The sequence below is a fragment of the Falco punctatus genome (genome assembly GCF_963210335.1).
Source record: "Falco punctatus genome assembly, chromosome: 2".
Taxonomy (NCBI): Eukaryota; Metazoa; Chordata; class Aves; order Falconiformes; family Falconidae; genus Falco; species Falco punctatus.
The window spans coordinates 66,225,144-66,252,520 of NC_137581.1; the positions used below are offsets into that span (position 1 = coordinate 66,225,144).

General features: G+C 37.0%; 1 protein-coding gene across 10 annotated transcripts in view; it reads right to left on the reverse strand.

Moving 5' to 3' along the window:
* CCDC138 (coiled-coil domain containing 138) overlaps positions 1-27,377 on the reverse strand; it is a 43,625-nt gene that overhangs the window by 14,588 nt on the left and 1,660 nt on the right. For 2 of the 10 annotated variants that reach the window (XM_080377424.1, XM_080377423.1), the window contains exons 2-13: positions 24,447-24,585; positions 23,592-23,707; positions 20,920-21,104; positions 19,742-19,900; positions 16,199-16,318; positions 14,676-14,753; positions 14,486-14,596; positions 12,157-12,321; positions 11,269-11,385; positions 9,976-10,168; positions 5,695-5,871; positions 4,992-5,069 (exon numbers count right to left, since the gene is read on the reverse strand). In XM_080377424.1, coding sequence (XP_080233550.1) covers positions 4,992-5,069; positions 5,695-5,871; positions 9,976-10,168; positions 11,269-11,385; positions 12,157-12,321; positions 14,486-14,596; positions 14,676-14,753; positions 16,199-16,318; positions 19,742-19,900; positions 20,920-21,104; positions 23,592-23,707; positions 24,447-24,580 — 1,633 coding nt within the window. In that variant the 5' untranslated portion in view covers positions 24,581-24,585. The other 8 variants (XR_013926374.1, XM_080377428.1, XM_080377430.1 and 5 more) reach the window with 7 other exon arrangements.

The following is a 27,377-nucleotide window of genomic DNA, read 5'->3' on the forward strand; positions in this document are numbered from 1 at the left end:
TGCAGCATGCAAATTACATGAAATGAAATATTGTTCATCCTAACAATGACCTGCAACTTAATTTCAGCTACTTATTAAGTTTCTCATGTAGGTTAAATAAAACAACTATTTGCTAACAGAAAGCAAATGGTAAGGCAAGGACTCAGCTGCAAAGTTTCCTTCCTCAAATGTAGTAACAGTATAAGTAGTGAACAGAATCCACAGCAGTACTGGAAGATGTCAAAAAAGCCCCAAAATTCTAGTACAGCATGAAGGTAAGCTGAAACTGAAGTTCCCTTGATACAAAGCAAACTCTCTGAAATCACTGCATACCACCTCCAACAGCTCCTCTCACTCATACGTCCTGAGAAGCTGGGTGAAACTAACCTCAACTTTTTTCACCCGACATTTAAAAATCTGTCTTTGTTCCAGCTATAAAATTTTTTTGTATATTAAAATAACACTACCCAGTGTAACATTTTACCCTCCTCCTTAGGCTTTAACATTTTTTTAGAAGAGGTGAGGCAAACAAAATTGGCACATGTAAATATCTATCTGTATTCTGTATCCGTGACATATTGTTACAGTTTCAAAAATGTTAATGACTAGGTGTACTGGTTCTGGCTGAAATGGAGTTAATTTTCCCCAGAGCAGCCCTTACAGTGCTGTACTGTGTATGGGTAGCATGAAAGGTGCTGATAACACACCAGCGTTTTGGCTGCTGCTGAGCAGCCCTGGCACAGCATCGGGGCTCTGTCTCAAACACTGTCCCTTGCCAGTAGGCTGGGGGTGGGCAAGATCTTGTGGGGGGGACGCAGCCAGGACAGCTGACCCAAACTGACCAAAGGGATATTCCATACCATGCGATATCTGCTCAGCAATAAAAGCTAAGAGAAGGCTGGGGGGTGGGGGGTGGGATTAATTATTTATGTTTGTCTTCCAGAGCAACCACTACACATACTGAAGCCCTGGCTTCCCTGGAAGTGGCTGGACATTGTCTGCTGATGGGAAGTAGAGAACAAATCTTTTGTTTTCCTTTGTTTCCATGTGGGGGCTTTGCTTTTGCTTTATTAAATTGCCTTTATCTTGACCCACAAGGGTTTTTTCCATCTTATTTTCCACCCCCTTGTCCTGCTGAGGAGAAGAGTGACAGAGCAGCTTGGTGGGCACCTGACATCCAGACAAGGTCAACCCACCACACTGAGACAGAATGGTAAGATTATTTTTGGCTGGCACCATACTTCATTCAGAACTATACAATGGCACAAACACTCACTGATGTCTCAGAAATGCCAGTGCAGCTGGAATACTATTCAAGTTCTGACACCTAAAACGTAATATCTGGTGACAAGCATGCACTTTGAGATCCCAATCTGATGAATACATACAACTTGAATCCTTCCCAAGAAACAATGTGACTGTACTGTATACTATAATGATGAAAGCAAGTTTCATGAAACATACACAAATAAGCTTCCCAAGGGTACCGAAGTTTTAATCATTTCTTCACAGAATTCCTGTGCTGTTAAGATCACTGTGTTTCTATGGTCTAGCTGGACAGGTAGTGGTGTTATCCTGTCTTGTACAGAATACCTGTCAATTCAGACAAATTTTTCATGAAGCTGTGGACCTTGTGTATTTTTATTTATAATTTTAAATAAGCTTGCAGCTGGTTTATGATATCTAATAGACTGGTTTCATTCTTGTGGAATATGGTAAGCCCTCACTAACCTGAAATCAAGAAGATTAAACCCTGATCCTAGTAGTGACCGAAAACGTGCCAAGCTTTTGTAATGTAAAGTAATACTGAGAGGTGAACCAAAAAGAGCACCTTGAAGGCTGATAGTCCATCTTGTGGCTCTAATGAGGAAATGATGACAAATGGTTTTACCACTAAGAATGCAAATGGACATACCTCTTGACACAAAGTGGGTCAAAATAAGACGATACTCTCCTTTTGTCTTTGGAGTAGGAACAAAATTCCCAGTCCCTGATTACTGAGGTTACATTTTCCACTCTTCTGTCATCTAAGTGAACATTCAGATGTTGCTTCAACAGTACCTCGTCATGAAGGCATGGATGGGAAAGGTAATGCAAGAGTACAAATTCACAAAAAACTATCTGAACGCTCATATTTTCTGGCTCTCGTTAGACCTGGGGATTCCAAGTGAGGTTTCCTAAATGAAAGTCTGCCACTAGAAGTTGTGTAGGGGTCATTTGGTGTAGTGAGCTGTGCTTCTTCCTTTGTACTTCACACAACCCAGTTGTGCAGTGCAAAGAAATGACATGTGCTTCCTTCAGGCTGGAATGTATAAGCTAACACGAAACACAGAGGCGCTCCAGACTCTCAATGTGCAGAGTTTCATTAGCCTTTGAACTGAAGGGGTACTGATCTTTAAATTAAGTGCATTTTATGGCTTGAACTCCAACCCTAATAGTTACCTTCATGAGCCACAGTCTTAAGGGCATGGATGTGCCCAAACATCCGAAAACATGTGCGGGCATACTGTATACAAGGTGGCACGACACACAGAGATTTTGGCTATCAGCTGCCTCTCACCATACAGATTTTAATTCTTCACACCTCTGTGTGAGTCTCTCTTTATAAACAGACAACCTGTTTTATTAAAGTTAGCCTTACCTTGACAGAAGCAAATGGTAAGTGTCAACACACATTTAAGAATGACAGAGAAGTAGATCTTGCCAAACAATTCCTGGTTTACTATCCTTTTTCTTGTAACTAAACTTACCTTAAGTGATCCTTGTTGCTTTAATCTTTCCCAAATAGTAGACATGAAATGCTGACTAGTGAAAAGAACGCCTTGAAAAGAATCATGGCATCTCTAAAGTGCCAAAAAATGATGCTGCAGTTCTATTACCAAAAAATTCCTTGTCAAATGTTATATGTTATTCCTAGCCTAGCAGGCAAAAAAAAAAAAAAAAAAATGAGTACAGAATGTTTAACACACTATTTGGCTTTCTGGCCACAGTTTCCAGGAGGAACTGAAGAATCTGAACTTCATGCATTTTTTTCAGGTTTTGAAATGACCTGAAGCCATGCTCTTCCAAGCTTTCTCAGACAAGTAAATCACTCTAGAATTAATTACTCCTCCACTTCTGCCTCGTGATCCTTCTCTTCCTTGTGAAGAAAAGATCTAACAAAAGGTGGCAACAATCAGAACAGTAGAAGATATTATGTATGAAAGTGTACCCTGAGCTGGCCAGGACTGATGAATATATAATGACGAAGTCATAGGCAGACAGAGAAAAAAAGTAGTGAGGAATGTTACCATTTCCCACTGAAATGGTGTTGTCAGGCCCCTCCCAGATTCTTGATGTGAAGCTCCCGAACAGAAATATAGAGGGAGTGCATAAAAGGGCTGTGTGCCAGTAGACGCACAGCAGTAAGACTATTAATTTGCCATTAAGGTCTTGCACATAGACAGAAAACAGATGATACCAATGCCTCAACCGTTGCATTTGACATTGTGTTTTCAGTAACTGAATGACTTATCAGCACTGTCAATGTTTTTATGAACATGCACGAATTGCAATAGAAACTTGGATCCTGGGCCCATTGTACCAGATACACTATGAAGCCAAAAGCAATGATACTGTTCCAAAATCTGAAAATGTGCATACCAAAATCAAATCAGTCAATAGGCTTAAGCATTACTTCAGATTCTCTTGTGGTAATTTCTATCAACAGAAATATCCATCTTAGACTAGTAGGTACTTACGCATATGCATATATATGTGCATCATATGCAGCTTAAGTAATTTTCCTTAATATATGATGGGAAATCTAGGTTTCATTTCTGGAACATAAGGAAGATAATTTTTTTAAAGGAGAGCCTACATGAGGACCTCAGACAGGCCTGGACTGTACAGAACCATAAGCATTCATTGCCGCTTATAACAAAAAGTACATGCAGTTACACAGAGAAGTAGTGTAACCCAACAGTTATTTCACATCTGAGTCACATCTTTCAGCCTGGGCAACTAAAATCTGAATCTGTAAAAGTACTTCACAAGAAATATCAAAACTTGAAAAATGAGGTTATAGAAAGGAATATCCCGGGGGGTGGGGATGGGTGTGAGTGGGGGCGTGTGCCTAGGATTGTGCATCTTTCAGGAAAAAAAGGTCTAGACTGCCTCCTGTTGTTCAGATGCTGTTTTTACAGGTAATGTGATTCCATATATGGCCAGCTACCTATGACTTCATATTTAAGGCTGCACACCAACACAGCTTTAAAATGGAGCATAAATTCCTGTTTTAATCTAATAGAGCACCCTCTGAATATTCATTGCCACTTTCCAGTTTGTCCAAAAAATTTTTAATAGGGAACTTACAAAGGAATGAAAATATGATTTCCCATAGACAAAACTACTTCTCATTGTTAACAATTTCTTGCACAACACTAACTATGTATTGGTGAAACATGCCTACAACTTGTGTATTGGCAATTATTCCACCAAAGAGAAAGGCTCTGCATAAGGCTTTTTACCCAGTTGCCAAGAAATAAATTCTCAATCAAACATCAATTCAAATAAACATTATTCCTCCTTCCCTGACTTCACATATATACACCTTCTCCGAGAGGCAACAAGGCAAAATCTGAGTCTCTCACAATACATCTCCATAATTCTTTGAACTGCAGGCATCTAGTGTATTGGAATGGCTACTGCTAGGTAGCAGAAGATGTATCGTTATTGGCATTATCCAAAGCAATACCAGACACCATCCACTTTGCCTAGGTTACTTTTGCATATACAACTATCGCCTTCCCAAACACTTTACCAACCATATTTATGACTATTAGGGAGAATACTTTAGCGTAAGACTACACTAACTACGTGGTCAGACAAAGAGTCTGCAAGGAAGAAAAATACTTGAAATATTTCTGCCACTTACGTTGCTACAAAATGGCTTTTAACTCAATGCTATTCCACCCCACATCAAACACGCTTTCTATTTTTATCACTATAATGCATGGTAATAGAATACTTACAAAATAGCAACACATACGTCAAAAATAGCAGCAGACCCTTCCCCTCTTCTGTTCTAAAAGGCAGTGAGTGATTTTTATCTTTAAAAAAAAAGTCACAAGGTTTATTCCACATGGTACCGAAATGCCTCTCTACCTTCATGTTCATTCCAGTTAGTTACTGACTCTTAGCCTCTATCACTTGGAAAAGCCTGTGACAAATGAGATTATTAACCCTTTTATAACGCCACAGCACAGTAAAATTCAGCAAAACATAACCATCTCTTCTAGAAATGCCATTTGCAATTATTAGAAGTTGGGAAATTACTGGGGATGAGCCATTGATTCAAACTACAAAAATAATTTGAATAAAGCCTATTTTTTATCTCCACCTCCTGGCAGGTTTTCATGATATGACTACTCTGGCACAGCCTGACTTCAAAGAAAAACATCAGCAAGGGAATACAGTGGAATAAATTGAAAAGTCAAACCAAAAATAGTAACAAAAAAATTCACATTAATATATAACTCAGTACAACTCTGAAAGAGACAGACAATTCAGAAATACATTTTATGTCTCTGATGAATTTACATGATACAAACAAATGCTAATACTAAATTAGATTATTTACACAGAAGAATCATGCTACTTTTATGCTGTATTTATGCTTATCTCACCTGTTTCCATCACAATTTTATCTATTTTTTTATAATTACCCAAATTTACCAGATTCCATGGTCATCTGAAGTAATCCATCAAGAGCACTGGAAAGAAGACCTCTACTGGATACTTTTAAGTGACTTAATATGATAGGCACACATTGGTATTCCAAAAATAAGGCCTTTCCTTCATCTGTCTTCAAGTCTATGCAAAGGGAATCAAACGCCTGAGCCAGGTAATCCACTGAAAGATATTAGAGCACAGGCAATAGAACTTCTATAATTGTAGTTCCACTAAGCAATATATGAACAATTATCCTGAGACTTACTGTTGCAGATATATACTTAAAAAGCTAAACGGCTGGAAATATTAAATTTTATTTTTATTTAAAGATATCCTCTGCCTGTTTTTACCCCTTAACTTGTTGTGAGTGGAGAAAGAGATTCATATGTTGAAGAAAAATATACTTACAAATATAAAGTCCTTCTAATATTTTGCTTAAGAGGAAAAAAATTACAAGTTTGCATAGTTTGAGACAAATGTTGGTTTCAACATCTGGGAAACCTCTGTTAAAGGAGTCAAGGCCTGATTTGCCTGAATAAGAGCAATTACTTTCATGAAAGCAACTACTTCTATTCCTTTCTATAAAAAGCTGTAGTTTAAGTTTCAGTGCATACAGTTTACATACTTATACGTTGTGGCACTAAATTATATGAAAAACGTAGATGAAGTGAACCAGTCTAGTTTTCTTAATTTACTGATGTCAAATCTTTCTCAGTATCTTGCAATAGAATTGATAACTGGAGTGCAGAAAATTAAGTACAAGGAAACAATCTATCCCACAGCAAAAGTTTAACTATGGTGACATCTACTGGAAGTTTTGCAGGAAGTGGGATATATGTTCAAACCAAATGTACTACTTTATCATTAGATCATTAGTGTCATGTGGTCAGAGTGATCAAAATTCATACACAGTGGTATTCGACATATGCTTAATGACAGATCATATTTTCCATGTTATAGAAGCTAGCAGTAAAAAGCAACCATGAGAAGCCAAACTGATTCATTCTAATCAAGAATGTTCATCTGCTTAGGGTTAGTCTCGCCAATAACTATTTTTTGTATTCCAATTCTTCCTGCACAGTTTTTATCAAACATTTCTAGAAATGCGAGTCTCAATTTTTGAGTAATTTCACCAAAATATCTTGACTGAAATAGTTTCTTCCAACAGTTGAAATACTGTGTTTGTTCATTAATGATGTCAGGGTGGTCTTTCACCATGTTTAAATCCTGTAAATTTTAAAATTTACAGTTTAAATATTGTAAATACCCATAATATAAATACTGCAAAGGTCAGCTAAGCATAAAGACACGTTAATCTGTTTAACGAACTAATCCAGAAGGATGACTCTCATGAACAAGAACATTGTTCATTATCTATAGATTTAAAATCTTTGGCATCCTTATTTAGTGTCAATCAGGGTGCCAGAGACTGCAGCAATTTTGTGATGTGGATCTCTGCTGTCTAAGAAATGGCCCAAAATTCTTAACGTATTTCATGCAACAGACTGAAAAAAATCATATGCCAAAGTAGGCATCTGATTCTGACATTCTGGCATGTTTTTTTCAGGATTACCTTGAAGATTAACATCTCTGTAACATGTCTCCATCTCTTTGTGTTACTAGCAGAGGGGATGTGTTACTAGTAAAGACATTTTAAAATAAAAACTGTTTTGAGAACAAAAGACAGCAAAAATAGAATCATGGAATAATTCAGGTTGGAATCTAGTCCAACCATCCTGCCTAAAGCAGGACCACCTCTGAAGTTAGGTTAAATTGCTCAGTCATAACTCCACTGAACAATTATTTGCTATCAAAATTATCTGTGCTTTTAATACGTCTTTGAAGAGGGAAAAATAAGTAGGTAGTATCACAAACAGTTGGAAAAGGGTTATAAATACATTGCTATACTATCCTTCCAAAACTTATTATTCCAGTTACGCAGCACCACAGTACTCCTAAGTTGCTGCAGGTAGGCAGTAATGACCTCTTACACCTGCTCTTAATGGTATATAATTAGCGTGTTCTGCCTGACTTCCATAAAAAGGACCTGCAACACCTCTTGTTCCCCATTACCCTTGAAGAGTGAAAAGGCTCTGTAACTGAAGGCAGCAGTTAACAAATCAGCTGAGAGAACAGTTACTCTATTCTTTGAGATAGATTTTCCACAGCCTTCCCTCACCCTGTCCAGACACAATCTGATTCTTAACTCATAGTGTCTGCTTTGAAACCTTTGCACGAAAGACCCAACATCCTCTATTTCTTTGCCAATACAAAATAATATAGGTTTTAAGTAGGGAATTCTACTTTACACTACTATTATACATATCTGCTAGTGTGAAAGGTGGAAGGATCCTGTGAACAAAGTGGAAATAGAAAAAAACTCACAGTGAAAGTGAAGAGTCGCTCTGTGATACCCCCCTGCATAACCCCCCTGACTCGTTTTGGTTAACAAAAGGCAGAAGCATAAGCTGAAAATGATGTAGCTGTTTCAGATACAATAATCCCCTAAGAGGCACGAAAGGCTGCCTGGACTATATTGTTTAAGAGGATATTTAAATTGTTTGGATTTTATTTTTTTGCCAAAGAAATAAATACACTCCCTCCAAAATCATTTCTTTATATAGTCAGAAGCTCAGCTTGGTAATATGTGGCAATTATGTTGCATTTAGGATTCAGAGGGGACCTATCAACTGCTGCTTTTATGCTGATGGACTCTCTTTGCATAGGTGATCAAAACTGCTTCACAGCAATCATTGAAGCCATTATTGAATTAAAACAATTAAGTCAAAAGAGAAAGCTAATAATAGAAGTCAAAATAAGACATTCTTTTGGATCACTCATCAAATTGCATATTTATGAATGAAGAACCTTCAAGCATAATTCAGATCACATACTACTGTTGAAGTTTTCAAAAAGATCATACACAAATTAAAAATGGGTAAGAATCTGTTTAAATGACCAAGTTAATCTATAATTTTATTTTAAAATATCTCTATAAATCAGATCAAAGTTTTTTCTTCTCCGGCTTCTGACAGAAAAGTGTATATCAGTCTATATCAAAAGGATAAGGAAGGAAAACATTAAAAATCTGAGTTTGTGCCTCTTCTCAGTGTGCTGAACACAAGCTCACAAGAAACAGTCTATTTTTGTAATTCATTTAAATAAAATGTTTTATTCTTTTCAGATCATATCTGTTTTCAAAGAAGGCCCCACTGAAAAGATATGCCACAGCACCTTGAAAATTGCACAAGTGGAATAACCTGTCATGATCTGAAGCAGAAGTCACTGTGTTATCTTCTGATATGACCTTGTTCACTTTTGCCTAGTTTACAAAGTACAATACTATACTACATCAACATAGAGATTTTGGAAGATTTTGGATAAAAAGGTCGCTTTTCATGCTAGACAGGTGGCTTTGAAGTCTAAAACATTTTTATATAAACAGAACATGGTGCCTTTGTAAATGAGTAACAGTGACATCTGAACAGACAATTATATCATGAACTGACAATTTCATGGAGTAGCATTTTTCAGTGTTTACAATATTTTATGGATAGCCATTTGCAGAGCCAGACTTGGTAGGAGAGGAGAGGCGCAGCACATAGGTAAGGGCTGGAGTATGAACTGTACACTAAACTTAGACCAAGGGACAAAGCAATTTCAGGACATCTATTGTATCACAATTCAATTTAAGTTATAATCCACAACTTAAGTGGCTTTCCTTCTGTGACTACAGACTTCTGTGAGCAAGAACACCCATGAACATCAGCCTTATCCATAAAGATAAATGCAGAAAAGCTGTAACTACATCAGAAAAGAAACACTTGACACTGCAGCTGATCAGCCTTTCAGGGGATAGGTAAATAACCTACTAGCTTAAACAGGACAGTGAAATTCTAGAACTGTGCAAAACCTGCTACTTATTTCAGTTTAGAAAAAAGCAACTAGCTCTGCCATTCTATGCAGTAAAGATCTCTGCAATCCAATCACTGCTGTAGTGACAGTTTGACAGAATTATCAGAATCTATTGTCCCCTTTAGAAATGCTGATGTGTCTGACCAGAAGCCATCATATTAAAAGGAACGCACAAATTTCAACATGAAATGAGTAATAGCAAGATTCATACTTGTTTCCAGTATATTTTGCTTCACAAGGTAGTAAGACTCAAGTAAAAACACTTTTCACTAATAAAGAAGAATAGACTCTACAGTATCACCAAAATGTTTTTTGTCCAGGCACATACAGAAATATATAAACAAAACATAAAAACAAATCAGAACTTACCTTGTGTCACTGTTTTAAGCACAATTAAAGTTGACAGAAATCTCAAAGGCATACAGGAACTCTTAAAGAAAGCTGCCGATTTTGATTTACTCTCTGTAGACTGTTCAGAAGAACTATGTGGGTTTCCCTTACTTACTATGCCTTTGAAAATATCTTCACCAAGTCTCCTCATTGTTGATTTCATTGTTGCATGCTTTTCAAACAATGCACACAGTTAGTGTAAACATTAAACCACATCAAAATCCCATGTACTATATAGAGATACTAATGTTCCTCTAGCAATTAAACAGAAAATGGTTTGACCATGTATTGGGAATACAATCTGTATAGGAGATACTACTTTGTATTCCAAAAGCAGCTGAAAAACATCACAGCGCCTTATCAACACATACTTCACAAAAAGACTAGTTGCCAGGTCCCTTGATAACTGACATTAAGCTGCCTCTGGTTCCAGAGCAAGCTCAGCTTCAGCCAACTCTGTTTTGTAAGGTTGCCTGAAGTTATATCCTGTAAAACAATTTACAGGATCAAAGTCTAAATATGAACCTTAAGAACACTGTACAGGTAAGATCTATTAGAGTTGTCACCATAAGCTATACAGAAATACTACTTCAGAATCAGACTTTGTAGTATGCTCATTTAAAATACAATTTCTCATTAGCACTAAAACCAACAGATTACTATTCTCATGAATTTAAAATCAAGACATTTACAAAGTTTCCTACCTTCTGCTTTAGCAAAAGCACTATTGACAGCACTATAGACTATATATCGAGTCTTTACAGTACAGCTACTGTCTTTTTCTTTATTATACTACTAAATATTTTCTTTTAGCAGTCAGAGTAAGGAATGCCTTGTGGTTAGACACTGAGCAGAGAACAAAAAAATCAAAATTCATTTGCTGCTTTGCCACACACTTCCATCAATCTCAACAAATCACATGCATAAAATGAACCTAAAAATACTGCCTTTTTTAGTGCAAAAGTTTTGTAAATACATATATAAAAACAGAATTTCTGAGATGCTTAGAAACAACAGAAATCACGTACTTATGAAAACTATGTTTATATACACAATGCAAAATTTAAAATTAACTTGAAAAAGATTTTTCTTTTGCCATATATCTGTGGTAAACACTATGAATTTATGCTTTGCAAAGACAGTAGAGTTTCTTTTATACATACTGCCTGAAAATATCCACTTTTCATATGTATTTGAAAGATAAAATCCCTTAATATCTTCTGTGAATTTAGTTTTTAAAAGAACATACTGCAAGAGCAATACTTGTTTTACCTGAATACCAGCGTCTAGCTGTCTTATTGACCAGTAAATAAATCTAATCACAGGTATATGCAGTTTAGGATTCACAAATGGCATCCACTGGAGTTGCTCAGTAGCTATAGGCAAAAGCTGTAAAACATAAAAAATTAAAATTACATGCAATATATGACAGTACTGTATAAGCTAACCATAAGGGAAAAACAAACAGAACTCCCAACTTTTACTTGGAGTTTAACAGATTACATATGCAAATACTCACTGGGCAGATCCAGCTAACAGAATTATGCACATACACAGATTTTAAATTTCACAGGGATTTACATGCAAAAGTGGAGATTCATCAGACGAGCTCAATCTCAGTAAATCCAATCTCAATGGCTACAATTCTTTAATATAGTGAAGAATAACATTAAAAGAAGATTTTCTGAACACCTTATTGAGTTTCAAATCTTGGTATCTCCAGAAGGAAAACAAGTTAGAAATATAGAATAGTATCACCTTTTATCAGTCATAAATTGAAACTTTTCTACCTAATATACACATCAAAATATTTTAAATTAGACATGTTCATCTCATTAGAAAAAAGGAATTATGTCCAGTATTACACAAAAAATATAAATTATCAACTGACAGAAGTGACTTGAAATAAAATGCTGAAACTTTCAAGTTGAAGCTGAACACTTTTCCTTAAATTTTATCTGTATGCTTTACAAATGACAAATTGTCACCTTATATCTCACTGCCGCAATAAAACTGACTTACCAACTGTGATTTTGTTTTAATTACTGTATCCAAAGCATGTATAGAACAGTCTGACCTGTTATATTCTCAACATCAAGTAAGAACTCCTATAAAATCTCAAAACATATTCACAGAAGCAAACAATCCAACCCCCTTTACCTTCATACAGCTTTCCTGGATGCAGACTTTTTTGGAGGTCTGGGTAACCAGAAGTTTATGACTATCCTCTCTTTCTTCTTGTATTTTTATTTTGCTAAGGTGCTCGTCTGAGATCCAATCCATAAGAAAAGCTAAGAGCTCATAAACTTGTGAATTCAATGGTAGCTGTAATACATCCACAACAGCAGATACTTCACCTTTCAAGTTAATGATTTTTCAAAGTCAAAACAGTAACAGACTGAAATATATGGGAGTAAATTAGTTCCGAAATATTATGCATAATTTAAAGGATGATGAGCATATGCCTGATAAAACCTGGGAGGTATGTTACTGTATTGGGAGCCTGTGGAAAATGTTATGTTCAAGGAAACCATAATCTTGATCAAGCTATGTGTTCTCTGTTGGGCATTGTACCTAGGGTTTGAGAAGCCTGTATGTTATTAATATAACCTGTAATTTACGTTATCTCTGGGAAAGGTAAACCTATGTGGATCAAGCAGTGGAAGGCAGCAATCCTAACCAGGAGACCACCGTACCTCAAGGAGTCAGAGATCTACATTACAGTTAATCTGAGCAGGTGCAGCCTGTGCTGTGCTGCATAGTTTATACTGTGTTTGGCCACACTATAAACTCTGCCAACAGTAACAGGAGCCTGCAGGCGGCTCCCACTCCGTACCAGTGATCATGCCTCCTGGTTGGCCTTGCCTTTGTATAAAAGGGCAGCAATAAGTTCTCCTGTGAATGTCCTTCAGGAACAGTATTGTTTTCTTGCAAGAAAATGATATAATAGTTTGAACAGCCAAACAGGAGGAGCTTCTCTGCATGGACAGGACCTGTCTGTTCAGCCTGCCCTGGGAAAAAATCCACAGATGCTGCACATGTGCAAGGTTCCCAGCATCTGAAGGGACATAAGATTTACTCACTATCTATATTCCTCTTCTGTCTTATTAAAAGAGCTGTTTTATTAAGCCATCTGTTGTCAGGTCTTTCTTACAGAGAATCAGAAAGAATGCTGCATCATTTCTCTCTCTCACCCACACCTCACTCCCTTGCCTACTGCACAACGAGTACTATTTGTGATGGTTTCTGAGTATGAAAAAATACCCACGTCATTTATTTTGTAGATAGACAAACAGTTATAAAAGGCCTGGGAAAAAGATTTTCACATACAGAGTCACTCACTTTTTATACTTCTGGCCAAATAAATTACAGGAGAAGGAAATGTTTAATGTCCTTTGAATGTCAAAATTCTTATTTCAACATCCCTTTGCTTTATTTCACAAAATCCAGTTAAAATTTAACTGGGTAACCAGCATTGTTAGAAAAAGAACAAAGACTTCAACAAATTGTCACTCTGTCCCTGTACTACACTGCAATGAAATACTCTATGGAAAATATCCAGAGATACCTGAAGACAGGCTGCATGAACAGTTCTCTAGGGACTTCAAAAGTTTTCTTCTATCTATCTTCAGACAACTGTTTTCCTCTTTGTTCAGAACTGTAACTACCAATACCATTTATATTTCACTTGCAACCAAAGTACACTAAAACCTATGTAAACAGAGAAATATGTTGACTATATATAGACAGCACAGTTCTAAAGCATCTCATGCGGAATAAGTAGGATGCTGTGAATATCTCTCATTTCACAGTTTAGCCTCTAGCTGGAGAAAATCACCAGTTGGGAGATGTTGGTAGAGAACTATCAGAGAACTTGCTACTAAATAGAACAACACGGAGACAGAAAGCATTTCATTATGAGATGTAAGAAGATATTTTAAGGAACACAAGGTGATCATTTTGGAAATGTGTATGAATAATTTATTTATTATCCCTTCCTAATTAAAGACTACTTCTCAAAAAAATAACAGTAGTACAATCACTTTTGGCTTTGAAAATTAAGGTTATTTATCTGATACTCCTGACTGACTACTTTTTAGCTGGTGTTATTCATAAGAAAGACGCTGTACTGTAGCAGTAACCAGAATGAGTTTAAGATTTGCTCTGACACAGCAAAAGAAACCACATACAGTGTAGGCAGGTTATAATTTTAATTGACAGATGAAAGATGAAGTGACAGGAAGAGGAAAACATACCATATAAATAAAAATATATACATATAACATATACACAATGTAAAATCCACTTATTTTTAGCAACGAGCTTAATTATTTGTTAACTGTTTCCCCCCAATATAATCTGTATCTTTGCTTACTCTAATTTACTCATAAAATTGGAAATTATATTTTCTAATTCCTAGCAGAAGCACAGGGAATACTCCACTGCCTAATGTCTTTCAAACGAATCTTTTATTTTGCCCAGTTCTTACCTTAGCAATTTTTGATGTTACCATTGCTTTTGCCTGCTTGACAGGTTTCCTTTGTTGCACCACTTGACATATATCCTTAGACTTCTGCACCACTAAAAATTCATGCTTCCTCTACAACAAAATGTAACAATGAATTATATTTCACTTGTTACCTATAAAGGAAGCAGGTACATGCAAGAACAAACCTTACTTGTAGATTCTCTAAACGAGCTTGTACTTTTCTTGCTTGACCTTCCAACTTCTTGTTCAGCTCAGTTACATCATTTAACTGAAAGAATCAGAAAATATTAAAGTATCTGTAAATTCAAAACTCACTCGACTTAATTACCACACTTAAACTATTTGATGTTGTTGCTGAGCAGCTAAGTTGTTTACGTTCAAGTTTTTTCTTGTGAGCTTGTAAAATGATAGAAACAAAACCATCATCTACCTCCTCAACAAATCACAGAATCACAGACTGGTTTAGGTTGGCAGGCACTTCTGGACGCCACCTGGTCCAAACCCCCAGGGTCAAGCAGGGCCACTGAGAGCAGGCTGCCCAGGACTACATCCAGACAGCTTCTGAATACCTCCAAGGTGGGAGACACTACCACCTTTCCTGGCAATCTCTTCAGGACAAATAGGACAGCAGTAACTGTTTGTTGACCTGTAGCCCAACCTTTCAGTTTGCAGGGGAAGAATAAGGATTACAATGCCACTCTAGATAAACAGGCACTACCCATTTGATTACTTTTCACAGTAATCATAGAAGACCTTTCACAGGAGAAGTGACATAAAAATGGAGCACACATCTCAAGAATGGTCTAAGAGTCTTGTTAATGGGGACAGTGAATGTTTTATCCTCTGCAGAATGAAATAGTTACTGACCATGCTACAAAAAGTTTGCTCTGTGAGAGAAGATGAGGGAAACTGTACCCTCCATTTAAATATAAGAAACATGGTCTATGCACACAACAACGAACAGCGTGATTATCACAGAAGCCCTCAGTTTGCTCAGAAATGCAAAGATTTTAGTGAGGGGAAATAAAGAGACAGATGAGTTGTATCAGAACCATCAACATTCCATGAGTTAGGTCTGACCATCCCTAAGAGAAAGAATAAGGCTCTACTGTAGACTTTTACTGTACTCAGAATATCAGAACTGTAATTAATTCAATAAAAAACAGTCAAATAGTTTAGACAGACTTAAAGTGTTGACACACAAATTGCTAACTTAACAGTCACAAAATTCTTATTCTTGGTTTTACTATGAACCATTGTCTCAGTTTAAGAACTGCAAAAATACTACCTTTATAAACATTTGTAAAAAGAACTGAAAATACTCAGCAAAAAAAGCTAGAAGTACATATTCTGTTTTTTATTTAATAGAATCAGCACAGCAATTCAGCACAGGTGGATTCTATTATGTTACACAATACTTTCTCTCCATCCACTCTCAGTTTGCTTCAGAGGACATGGATCTGTCCTTCCTAACAATTAGATGTTGCTAGTGGATCAGAGGAGTAAGTCCGACTTTTTTTTACACTGTAGAAGATCAGAGAGGCTAAATTTCGAGTATTGGAAAAAGGTGTGGAAAGTACTTTCAGTCATTCATCAATTAGTGTCTTACAGAAACAAAAAATCACCAGTTTTGCAAACTTAAGCTGTTCAAATATTTAAAATTGTTGACTGTAATTTATAAAATTATTGATAACAGGAAATAACTAATTTTACCTGTTTTTTTAAAGAGTCATTCATTTTCTTCAAGGTGTGAAATGATGACTTCAGCCTCCTGTTTTCTTTAGTTATTTCTCTTAAGGCTTCTGTCAGCTGTTTAACCTCTGCCTTGTGTTGCTGTAGAAATAGCAAATTTAAAAACATGATTTACAAGGGAGTATTTAAAAATTCTAAGCTAAATTCTTTTTCAGTGTTAAAATAGTAGGACAAACTTTCAAAGATCAAGTTTGTAATTCTGCATAGCCAAATTTGCACATTCAACCAATAGTGAGAAAAACAACATAACAACATCCACACTGCATATTAAGAAGAATCTATAAAGAAACACAGCAATGTACACAGCCTATTGCTCTTAGTCTTTCCAGATTCTTCCTCAAAACAGATTATATCAATATGTACATTTCTCAAACAAGTCAGACGTGGGAAATGTTTGTGAAATAAAATCAATGGCAAAACTCTTATTTACAGCTTATTCTTCCATATAATTATAAAAAATTGTGATTCTGTTTTGCAGCAACTTTTGAGGTCTCAACTAGCTGTTCTGGCTTTGCTCACTCTGAATGATGCTGAGCAAGAAACTAACCCTGTGCTTCACAAACTAGTGAGTGCTCTGGTTTACAGCGCAACCATATGAACTGTTAACTACAACCTGCATAACCACTACTGTTCTTCTCTTTCCCCTGAATCTTATGAATGATTTTAGATTTCAGTTTCTCTGGACACCAGTGAATCTCTAAGTACCTCAGATTTGATAAAACAGCAAAGTTTTATTTTATTGAAAAAATATTCCAGCTATATATACTATCTTTCATTTGTCCCCTTCCATGAATTCACTACTCTTCATCATTCACCTCATTCTCGATTTTCCCATTTCCAATCATAGCCTCTCTTCCTACATGTGCAAATGATAAAATTAAAGCACAGTAGAAATTTAAAGGACACAAGCCCTGACGAGATCCTTCTGTATATTTCTGCTTGGAAGCTCAGTAACTTCTATTCCAGCTATACAGGGAAACTACCCATAACTCCTTTTCCTCAAATGCTGCTCTTCTCAGCCAGCAGGCTCCGGACAGCTGTGGGCAGGACATTCTTGTCTAAAGCACCTAGCAACATTTGCCTAAGACGACACAGAATCATAGAATCATTTAGGTTGGAAAAGACCTTTAAGATCCTATGATCTTAGGATTCCAACCACAAACCTAACAGTGCCAAGTCCACCACTAAATCATATCTCTAAACACCACATCTACACACCTTTTAAATGTCTCCAGGGATGGCAACTCCACCACTTCCCTGGGCAGCCTGGTTCACAACCTTTTCAGTGAAGAAATTTTTCCTAATATCTGATTTAAACCACCCCGGCGCAACTTGAGGCTCTTTCCTCCCATCTGTATGAAATACTATTCATACCAATAAACACACAGATGCTGACAACATACAACTGAGGGCACCCTATCACATCACATGGAATGTTTCACTTCTGTTTTGCACATGCACCGTTAAGAGCTTTATCTGAAGTTCAATAGTTGCTCTAGGAAGAATCAGTAGAGAACATTTAATCTAAAAGGTAAGTAGAACCAATTCCATTGTTAAGCCATAAGGTTATAGGTGATACCAGGATGTCTAAGCTACCCACTTCCATAATCAAATCAGGTGGTGTCATCCGTATCGTAACTAGCTACACCATCTCACTCCTGCCAGACATTTGCCAAGTCTGTTCTTAAGTCCTCCAATTTTGGAAACACTACAGTCTTACCAATCTACCTGTTCATATGCTTAACCATTTTTGTTAGACCTAGTTTTTCCTAATACCTAATTTTCCCTTACTACCACTACTTCCTTTATCACAGGCATGAAAAAAACATTAGTTTCTTTTTCTTTGTTGCAGCCTTTTGTGTAGCTGAAGATTGGCGCATTTACCCTCAAGTCATCCTGTGTTTAATCCATGCATCTGCTCATCATCCTCTGTTTCTGTAGCTGGTATTTTTATTCAAATGCAATACTGTACACTCACACCTTCTGAACAGTATACTGGTTTTTTCAGACCTACCATATCTTCAATTTGTCAAGAGAGATTTTAATCCTTATGTTCTTTTTCAGCATGCTTGAAATTCCCCCTCACTTGCTATTTTCTTCAAATTTAATAAACTGTCTTCCTCACCATCAAACTTCTTATTGAAAATACTGAATAACACTGGGATGGAAAAGATATTCCAGAATCCACTATGTACATTCCTTCAGCTTTACTGTGAACTACTGTCTCACTACAGCTCTACACCAACTCCATTACATTTATGTTATACTTTCCTAATATGATTACGCAAATGCTGCAAAACTATAAAAAAATTCTAATTAAGTCCAGGCATATATATAAGTACTACTCCTCCATTAGCAATACCCATTACCTTGCTAGAAATGAGGCTAACTTAACAATTTATGATTAACACACACTAGTAGTTATGTATTGCATTGTTTTCTGCATTGTGCTTCCTGTGGTTTGTTGATAGCTTGTCTCAGGATCCATTTATTTATTTATTTAGAAATCTGACCCTAAGTTGATGGCTGTACAACTCTTTCCCTGTTGAAAAGAAAGGCACCACATTTTTTCGGTCTTCTAATACTCCATTTGACCTCCACAAATTTTCACAGATAACCTGTAATTTTTCCCAAGTTTTCATCAGCTGGTTCTCTAACTGGTGTAATATTCTTCTCAGCTCAGAAGACTGGAAACATCTAAATTAACACCTTAACTATTCCCTCCCTGTTCAAAAGTTGAGGTCCCGCTCCTCTGACACCCATTTTCCCCTTTTTAACACGCAGTCTATCCTCTCAACAGCTTGTGGGAAAGGTTTATCTGCATACTTCAAAGAACTGTAATTTCTCAGCTTATGGGTTTGACACAAAGTACACATATTTAAGGACTTCTCTTAGTGACCTTTTGGATAATAACTAAAACTTTCCACAAGACCTAAATAGCAAATACTCACAAGAACGGTGTTGTTAATTACTACTACTTGTTATAGAAAAGTCATACCATTTCCTCCCACACCCCCAAGTTAGGCTGATCTTTTCTTCCTTTGAACTTTTTGAGTGGTTTTTTTTGCCAGTACCCTCTGCCATAGCTGTTACGTCATAAGATCTCATTGTGTCTTAAAGTCTTTCCAAGGAAATCTACTTCAACTACAGCTAATGCAAAGACAGTCATGTAAGTTACATGCCATTACAGATAGACAATATTTTTTTCTATAATACTGGTCATATAGTTTTTACTGTTTTAGAAACAAGTTACCTTCTTTTCTAAATTTTAACAGTAAAATGCACCTACACATCAGACAATTAAATGCACCATCCTGAAACAGAAGCCATACAAAAACTCTAAGAACATTATTTGGTACTTCTAATGCAAACCTTTCATTTGGGAATTTCAAATATTTTAAAGAAATAAGCATTATATCCAGCAAACATGTGATGGCTTAAGATAAGTACAAACAAGTTAAATGGCATGTAGAGCAATAAATATCATCAAATATACTAATGCACCTCTTCTACAATTCCAAATTTTGTGTGAACTTCTTCCTCAACGCCTTTTATTTTAGCCAAAGCTGCTTCACGTCTAAAAAGCAATGCTTCTCGCTCTGTTAGAAAACACTCTCGTTTCTGGAGTTGCAGAGCATACTTCTGCTGTGCTGAACTTTCTCTCTGTATTAAGAAAAAAATGAATGTTGAAATGACTTTGAAGCCCATGAAATTGTCACAATTTCTACTGAACTTGGATTTTCTCTTCCAGAGATATGCTTAGCTTTTTGTAAAATTACAGTGTTACACAATAGTTGTTTAACTGATCAAAAATTTCTCACATCTACATTCAGTTTTCCCACATGTTAACCCAAATGACTTCAATGTGCGTCAGGATGGCTTGGCCTCCCAAAATACTAAATTCAACTCTACATGGTTGTTCAAGTATAAGCCTAGAAAAACTTAGGCTTTTGCTTCCAAAAGTTTTGGATAACTGTATTAATTGTAAGACAAAACAGAGTCTGATGCAAATGTCTGTGCTGAACACTAGATTACTATATTGTTTCTTCAATTAGCGGGAAGCATCCTTGAAAAAGTGGTGAAGAAAGAGAGATACAAAATTATTTTTTATCTCATAAGTTGCAAAAGAAAGACCTGGCAGGGAATACGTCAGAAGCATGGGAGCTATTACAGAAAGAAACCATACAGGAGGTTCTTTTGTAAGTGGCCTAGGCCTGTTAGGGGGTGCACTGCTGGGATTCCCCAGCAGCACAGAAAGGTTTTTGCAGGAGGCCATCAGGACGAGCACTCTTCAGTACCCAGAGTCAGGACAATAGTTTCAGGTGCTCTCAGGAGAAGCAATGGTTGCAGGTGTTTCTCTCCGTAGCCACAGTGCATCAGAAAACACTCTTGGATGTAGCAGCACTGTGTTCAAATTCCCTCAAGCTCAATTTTATCTGATTTACCCACTACGCAAGTCAAAGCACCACTACCAAATCAGTGAACTTATTTAGGGAAAGAGGCAGATGATGACAAGAGTTTTAGCATGTAACTGATTGTGATTAGTTACAGTAACCGTAATAAATAATAGTTTTAGTACATAATAGCGATTTAACATGTAAGTAATTTCCAAATCCTCTGTCAAAAGCAAGAATCTTCACAACACTACTCAACAAACATTTTAAGGCTATTCCAGTCCCTACCTGGAGCTTCTGAAGTATGACAAGTAATTCATCATAAATTTGACTGATGTGAGGTGGTATTAAGCTTTTACTATCACATGCTTGAGCATCAGTTCCACTCACTATTTTCCTTACCAAACAATTGGTAATATTTTGGCCACTATTTTCTTGTATATTGGCAGCCAAATGAGATGGTAAGGTACCGCCTATGGAAAGAAAAAAAACATTTCACATTAAAAAGTCAGTCTTAAATACTGACATGATTGTTGGCTCAAACCAGCAAACTTTAGGCATTTAAAGTAACAAGTATAGAGCAAGAAGTATCAAAATGAGAAAGTGATCTAAAGAATTCTGGAGAATTGCTCAAAGCTAAGTTCCACGACTTGCTTGAATTGATCAGTTATCAACGGAGTTTTAGAAGTAAAACTAGGTCCTCCACTTCAATATAGAAATCCCATAGATATCTGGATGAAATTTATGCACAGGTTGAATCATAATGTAGCCAAAATATCCTATTATTTTTCTAAGGGCTTCAGGCAAGTGATTTGCTTTGGCTTGCCGTTGGCCTGACATCTCAGTTAACAGAAACAGACTTAAGAAACTACCGGACACAACACAAGGATCTGTTGATCACAGCGTAAGAAACTGATGAAAGTTGCAGATAGCACAGCGAGGAATGGCTGGGTTTCAGAAATAGTCAAACGGCCAAAATTCACACATAATTGAAAGGAAGTACTGAGCTCTTTTGGGGAGGGACACCTTGCAAGGCCAGCTGTAGCTAGGTATCACATCAGGCCAAGTTTACCCAGGTGACAGTATCAGAAATACAAATTTGGGTACTGTGCTGGTTTTGGCTAGGATAGAGATGATTTTCTTCCTGGTAGGTCATACGGGGCTATGTTTTGGATTTGTGCTGGAAACAGCGTTGATAACACAGGGATGTTTCAGCCATTGCTGAGCAGTGCTTGCATAGCCAAGGCTGTTTCTGTTTCTCACGTTGCCTCACCAGCAAGTAGGTCTGAGGTGCACAAGAAGCTGGGAGGGGACACAGTCAGGGCAGTTGACCTCAACTGACCAGAGGGATCCCACATCATTATGACATCATGCTCAGCAATAAGAGCTGGGGAAGAAGGAGGAAGGGAGGACTTTCAGAGATGTGGCACTTATCTTCTCAAGTCACTGTTACGTGTGACGGAGCCCGGCTTTCCTGCAGATGGCTGAACACCTGCCTGCTGATGGGAAGTGGTGAATGAATTCCTTATTTTGTTTTGCTTGTGCACATGGCTTTTGCTTTACCTATTAGAGTGTCTTTACCTCAACCTGCAAGTTTTCTTGCTCTTACCTTAACTGATTCTCTCCCTTCCTACTGGGGGAGCAGGGGGGCAGGGAGCGTGAGCAAGTTGTGAGGGGCTGAGCTGCCTGTGGGGGCCAAACCACAACAGGTACAGCTGTAGCAGAACTTAGACCAATGATGACAAAGTAATTAGGGATAGGTTGTTTATTTGACAGTCAGCTAGGGAAGATAAAAGAAGGACAATGACAAGGACCCTCAAGAAACAGGAAAAAGGTTACTAGATAAGCAAAAGATGTAATCAGGGCTAACTGGTGGCATGCATTATGCAGCCCTGTGGTTGATCACCCAACACAGCTGGAGCAGGACAATAAACCAAACCTGTTGTTCTACCACAGCGTGATTGCTTCACAGGTGAGGAAGGAGTGTAATTATTACAATGCCACACAAATCTTAACAGAAGCATAAAAAAAAAAAAAGTGAAAAGAAACCAGGAAAACAAAGTAGTCGTATCTGAAACAAATGTATGTGACATTTACCAGAGTTTGTATTTATTTTCCCTTCAATCCCAAATAGTAATGCATTTTTCCTAGCACAAATAAATTTATTTATTTTCTTTTCACAGAGCATGTGTTTTCAGAAAGCTGTTCTTATACTCTGCCCACCAGTTTAACACAACCCTTGGTGAGAGTCTATTACAGTTCCATTGATCTGTTCTGCCTGGCTTCTGAGATTCCTTTTGGCCACTTTGGGGTTGGTTGGCTGGCTGGTTGTCACCGCACTTCCAGATACACTTTCAAAAGAGCAAATCAATGTTCATCTAAAACTCCCCACAAGAGACAGAGCCACACTGATTCACAAACTCCTCCAACTGCAGCAGCATCTAAAACATCTGCAGTGAATTAATGCCACCTGAGCCCTGCTACAATCTTCTAGTTAGAACTTCCTGAGGTAACTGAACAACAAGTAACTCTTTCCTCATTGACAGTTCTCCATCCTTAACTGACAAAAGACTTCTGACTTATCAGAGTTGCAGTATTCGTTAATGCAGCTAGCTACTTAAACCAAAATAAAACAAACCAACCAAACAAAAAAACCTCAACCCCACCCTGTTTCTTTGTTTATATTATAAAGTCACCTGGCAACCAGTTTAATAAAAAGGTTGATTTTTATTTTTAAAATACATGTTAGTATTGCATCAAGTACGTCTGAAAATCCTAAACTAATTCTAAAGGAGTTACTCACATGCACATAGAAGGTTAAATCCCCAAATCAAAATACATTTTAGCTGATTATTGTATTTATGAACTGAGCAGAAATACATCTACTAGAAAAATTTTTAAATTACATGTTGTACTTCACACACGAGCTGTAAAAATATTTAAAATTCAGTATTTATTACCTGTTTTCACATATATAGCTGTATTTTGAATTACATCAGTTTCAGTGCAATTAATGGTCTTTTCTTCTATTTCTAGACCACTTGAACCACAGAAAGAATCTTGCTCACCATCAAAACTAAAAAAAATAAATTAAAAAAAACAGTAATTTGAAATTACTCGGTTCTTTTCCAACATGCTACATATATAGAGGACTGAGAGAAGTCTGTACAAAAAAGGAAGCATTGCTCAATCTAAGATTTTGATATTTGACTGATAACAAATAGCAGAGTTAAATCATTTGGGTGAAAAGCATTATTACTCACAAGATTTTAACCACAACAGTTAATAATGTTGCTGACCTAAAAGTAGTAACAATAACTAGAATTTTCATGCTGTAAGCATATGTATACAGCAGGTAAAACCAACACTCTTCTCTCACCACCAACCAAATTCCAGAAAAGCTAAAAATATAAAATCTCTTCTTAAATTATTTTTACATATTTGGTGTAAAGTAGCCCCGAACAGAGATTTCTTGGCTTTTGGAATCAAATTATCTCTAAATAAACTTAAAGCTGTTCATCAGTCTGAGCTATCTGCTTTGCTCCTAGTTGCGTTTATATCATCCCTGTATCCCATTAGCAATTCCAACATACACAGATTAGATCAGAAAGTGAGCAAAACAATACTTCTCATCAGAATCAGCATTCACATTATTTCGTACATCAGCCACAAACATTTCTTTACTTAACAAGAAACAAGGATCTTAAAACTACTTCTGTATCAGTGCAATCCAAACATATTGTTTCATCATGGTTTATATGGATTATGAGAGATAATAAATGATAAAGCAGAGCTGAAGAGAAAACCCCTCTTACCAATCCCAGTCTTTATAACTCTGCAGAAAATCACCAGAAGATCTGATGCTCTTCTCTCTTCCACTTTCAGTAAATTCTGACTCTAAAGAACATCTGGATAAAGAAACAGTTGTATTTTCCAGTAAGCTGTCCATGTCACCTGGAATACATAAAATAATAACATTTTTATTTTGCATTTGAGAAGCTGACATTAAGAATTGGAAAAGGACTTGTTAGAAATACTTGCTTTGTAATCAGGTAGGTTTAAGAACCAAAAAAACCACTGACGCAGCCTGACAAATGAATTAAAAATTCTAACAGCTTAACCTATAGGAAGAATTATTCAGTTTTCAAACCTGATTTGTCTTTCTGAAGCTGTACAGCTTGCCTTCATATACTAATTTTTCTATAACCAAAGTGTGATAAACACATCGTTCTACCCTGCTGTCTGCATGCCAGCAACACGTGTTTCTCAAGAAGCCCAAAGACATTCTAAATATTAAACACATATGTGTCTTTAAAACCAAATGTATCCATTACAAGGTGGACTGCTAAAACTACTTCAAGTAGGACAAACACAAACAGGTTGGGAACCATTGTTCTAAAGCATTCTTTGTGCTCTTTATGTGAAGTTAACATTCCCAGGCTGGCTCCCAGATATCACATTCAAGAATGTCTACCTATTTAAATGAGAAAATACAAACCTTGAAGTAAATTTAGGAATGAGACAGTTTTAGTATATATTTTGTCTGAATATATATATTTGTATATATATGATGCCAGAAAAAGACATCAAAGCACCATTGTTTGTTATTACCTTTGTGTACCAGGGAGCTTCCACTTTTATATTCAGTATGTAACGCTTCTGAAAGGCAATCTTATAAGAAAGCACAAACCCACTGTAATATAGTCAGAATTTTCAGGGAAAGTGTAAGTTACAACTGACTTGTTTAACAGTTACAATGTCTTGTGACAGAATTCCTACCACAAACTATTGACTTTGAAAAGGGAAGTGGTTTTTTTTTTTCAATATCAAAATGGAAATGCCCCTCATATTAAGAGGCAAACATAGTCCCCACAGTCTAATAATGAAATAGTCATAGTGTTATATGTTAAAATATTTGAGATACTGTAAGACACTATGAAGACAGTAACATAAAATAAGGGCATAAAAGTAGGATCAGGTAATCACAGAAACAGTGCCATCTATCTTGATAGCTACGCTTTTTATGTCAGTTTCCTTCTCCACTTTTTCCTACTAACTTTTAACTACATACTAAAAAAACAAATTACAGAAGTATTAGGCTACAAGCAAAATCAAGTAAACATACATTAGAAAAGATCACTTAAAGCATGTCTCATGACCTTAGTTGCATTTCACTGCATCTCTCTGCTATGCTCTAAATGATGAGATCGACTGCTGTATTTTCTTGTACTTAAATACTGCTTTCTCATGAAATAGCAAAACTTGCAAACAAATCTAGCATTTCCTTCCTTGCAAGCATTACACTTTAAAGTCTCAGTGATAGTTTTTTTAAAGATAACTTTTGGAAATTATTTTTCTTTAAAGAATAGTTCTGTAATTCAAAGCAAAATATTCCTCAAGAAAAACATAGCAACTAGAGCACTACAAAATGCTACCAGAGTTGCAAATCTTTCTGGAGAAACTATGGGCAAATACATCTAGATATTAGCTACTAAAGAACTCAAACCTTCACCTCATATTTTAAATGGTTTCTGATCCTAAAATGGCAAGTCACACTTCCTCAGAAAAAAAAAGGCTGCTTTCTGTATTTGATGATTCCCAGCACCAACTTAATCTCCCAATCCAACTACATGTTAACTCAAATCCACCTTTCAATCAATCTCTCCCAGTCTTTGGCTGCTCACAGGTATTTTTTCAACATATTAGTTCCTTTGCAGCATGAGTATGAACGCTTAAGGTCTGTTATACCCTGGACGTGCTGGAAGCATTTGACCCACAGAACTCGGATGCAAGCAACTGCAAGTTTGTCTCAGTGAAAGACAGACTTCAGGCAAAATAAAAGTAAGTGCCTAGTGAATGAGCATTCCTTCTACAAAGTGTCAAAGACTTTTGAAACACCAGCATGTGGGAGGAGTCTTTGCTCCTGGATTTTTAGGCAGATCAGTTTCCTAACCCAATTTGCAGACCCATACATTTTTACATCAGCACAAGTAGTGAAAACAGAGGAGAAGCAATCCAGTTCCTTCATTCCAATCAGTACAGAGAACCTGGCTTTGTCTGGTGTAAAATAAGACTACTTTACCTCAGCAAGGGAATGATACCCATCATAGTTTACATTCCGATCATTGTGGCAGTCTCTTTATGAACTACGGGTTTGATTCTAGGCGACAATTTCCTGCTCCCTGAGAACAGAACTAATCACTAGGCTTTGCAAAAAATCACAAACCCTTCTAACACATTCTAAATAAAGCTAGTAATTGCTGTGGCAAGAGAAGATATGAAATAAAATGAGTTATCCTATTATATGTATTTCATATATGCCTAGCGTACTAAGAGGATCTACATATTATCTTGCCGAACTAACAGGTACCAGAAGGTGGTAGGCAAAAACTAAGTGCCAAGCTGCTCAGGCTGTGTTTTGGGAACGCACCGGATTTGGAGTTGCAGTTTCCAGGGGAATTCCAAGCCCGGACAAGGACGGCGCTGCAGCTCTTGCACCCTAAGGCAATCAGAACCGAGGGGCCGGGGCACTACTACCGGGAGGACACCTCACACGTAAGCTCCTACTCTGTTTCAGTCCCTTTTCTGGCTCTACACCGTACGCGTACGCCACACGCCAGTGTTTACAATGGACCCTATGGAAGGGGACACAGACACCCCCGCCCCAGGCACCTCAGGGACCAGGCGAGGATGAACGGCGCTCCTCCTCCTCCCGCCCCCCCTCCCCCGGGCGCGCTACCCGCGCC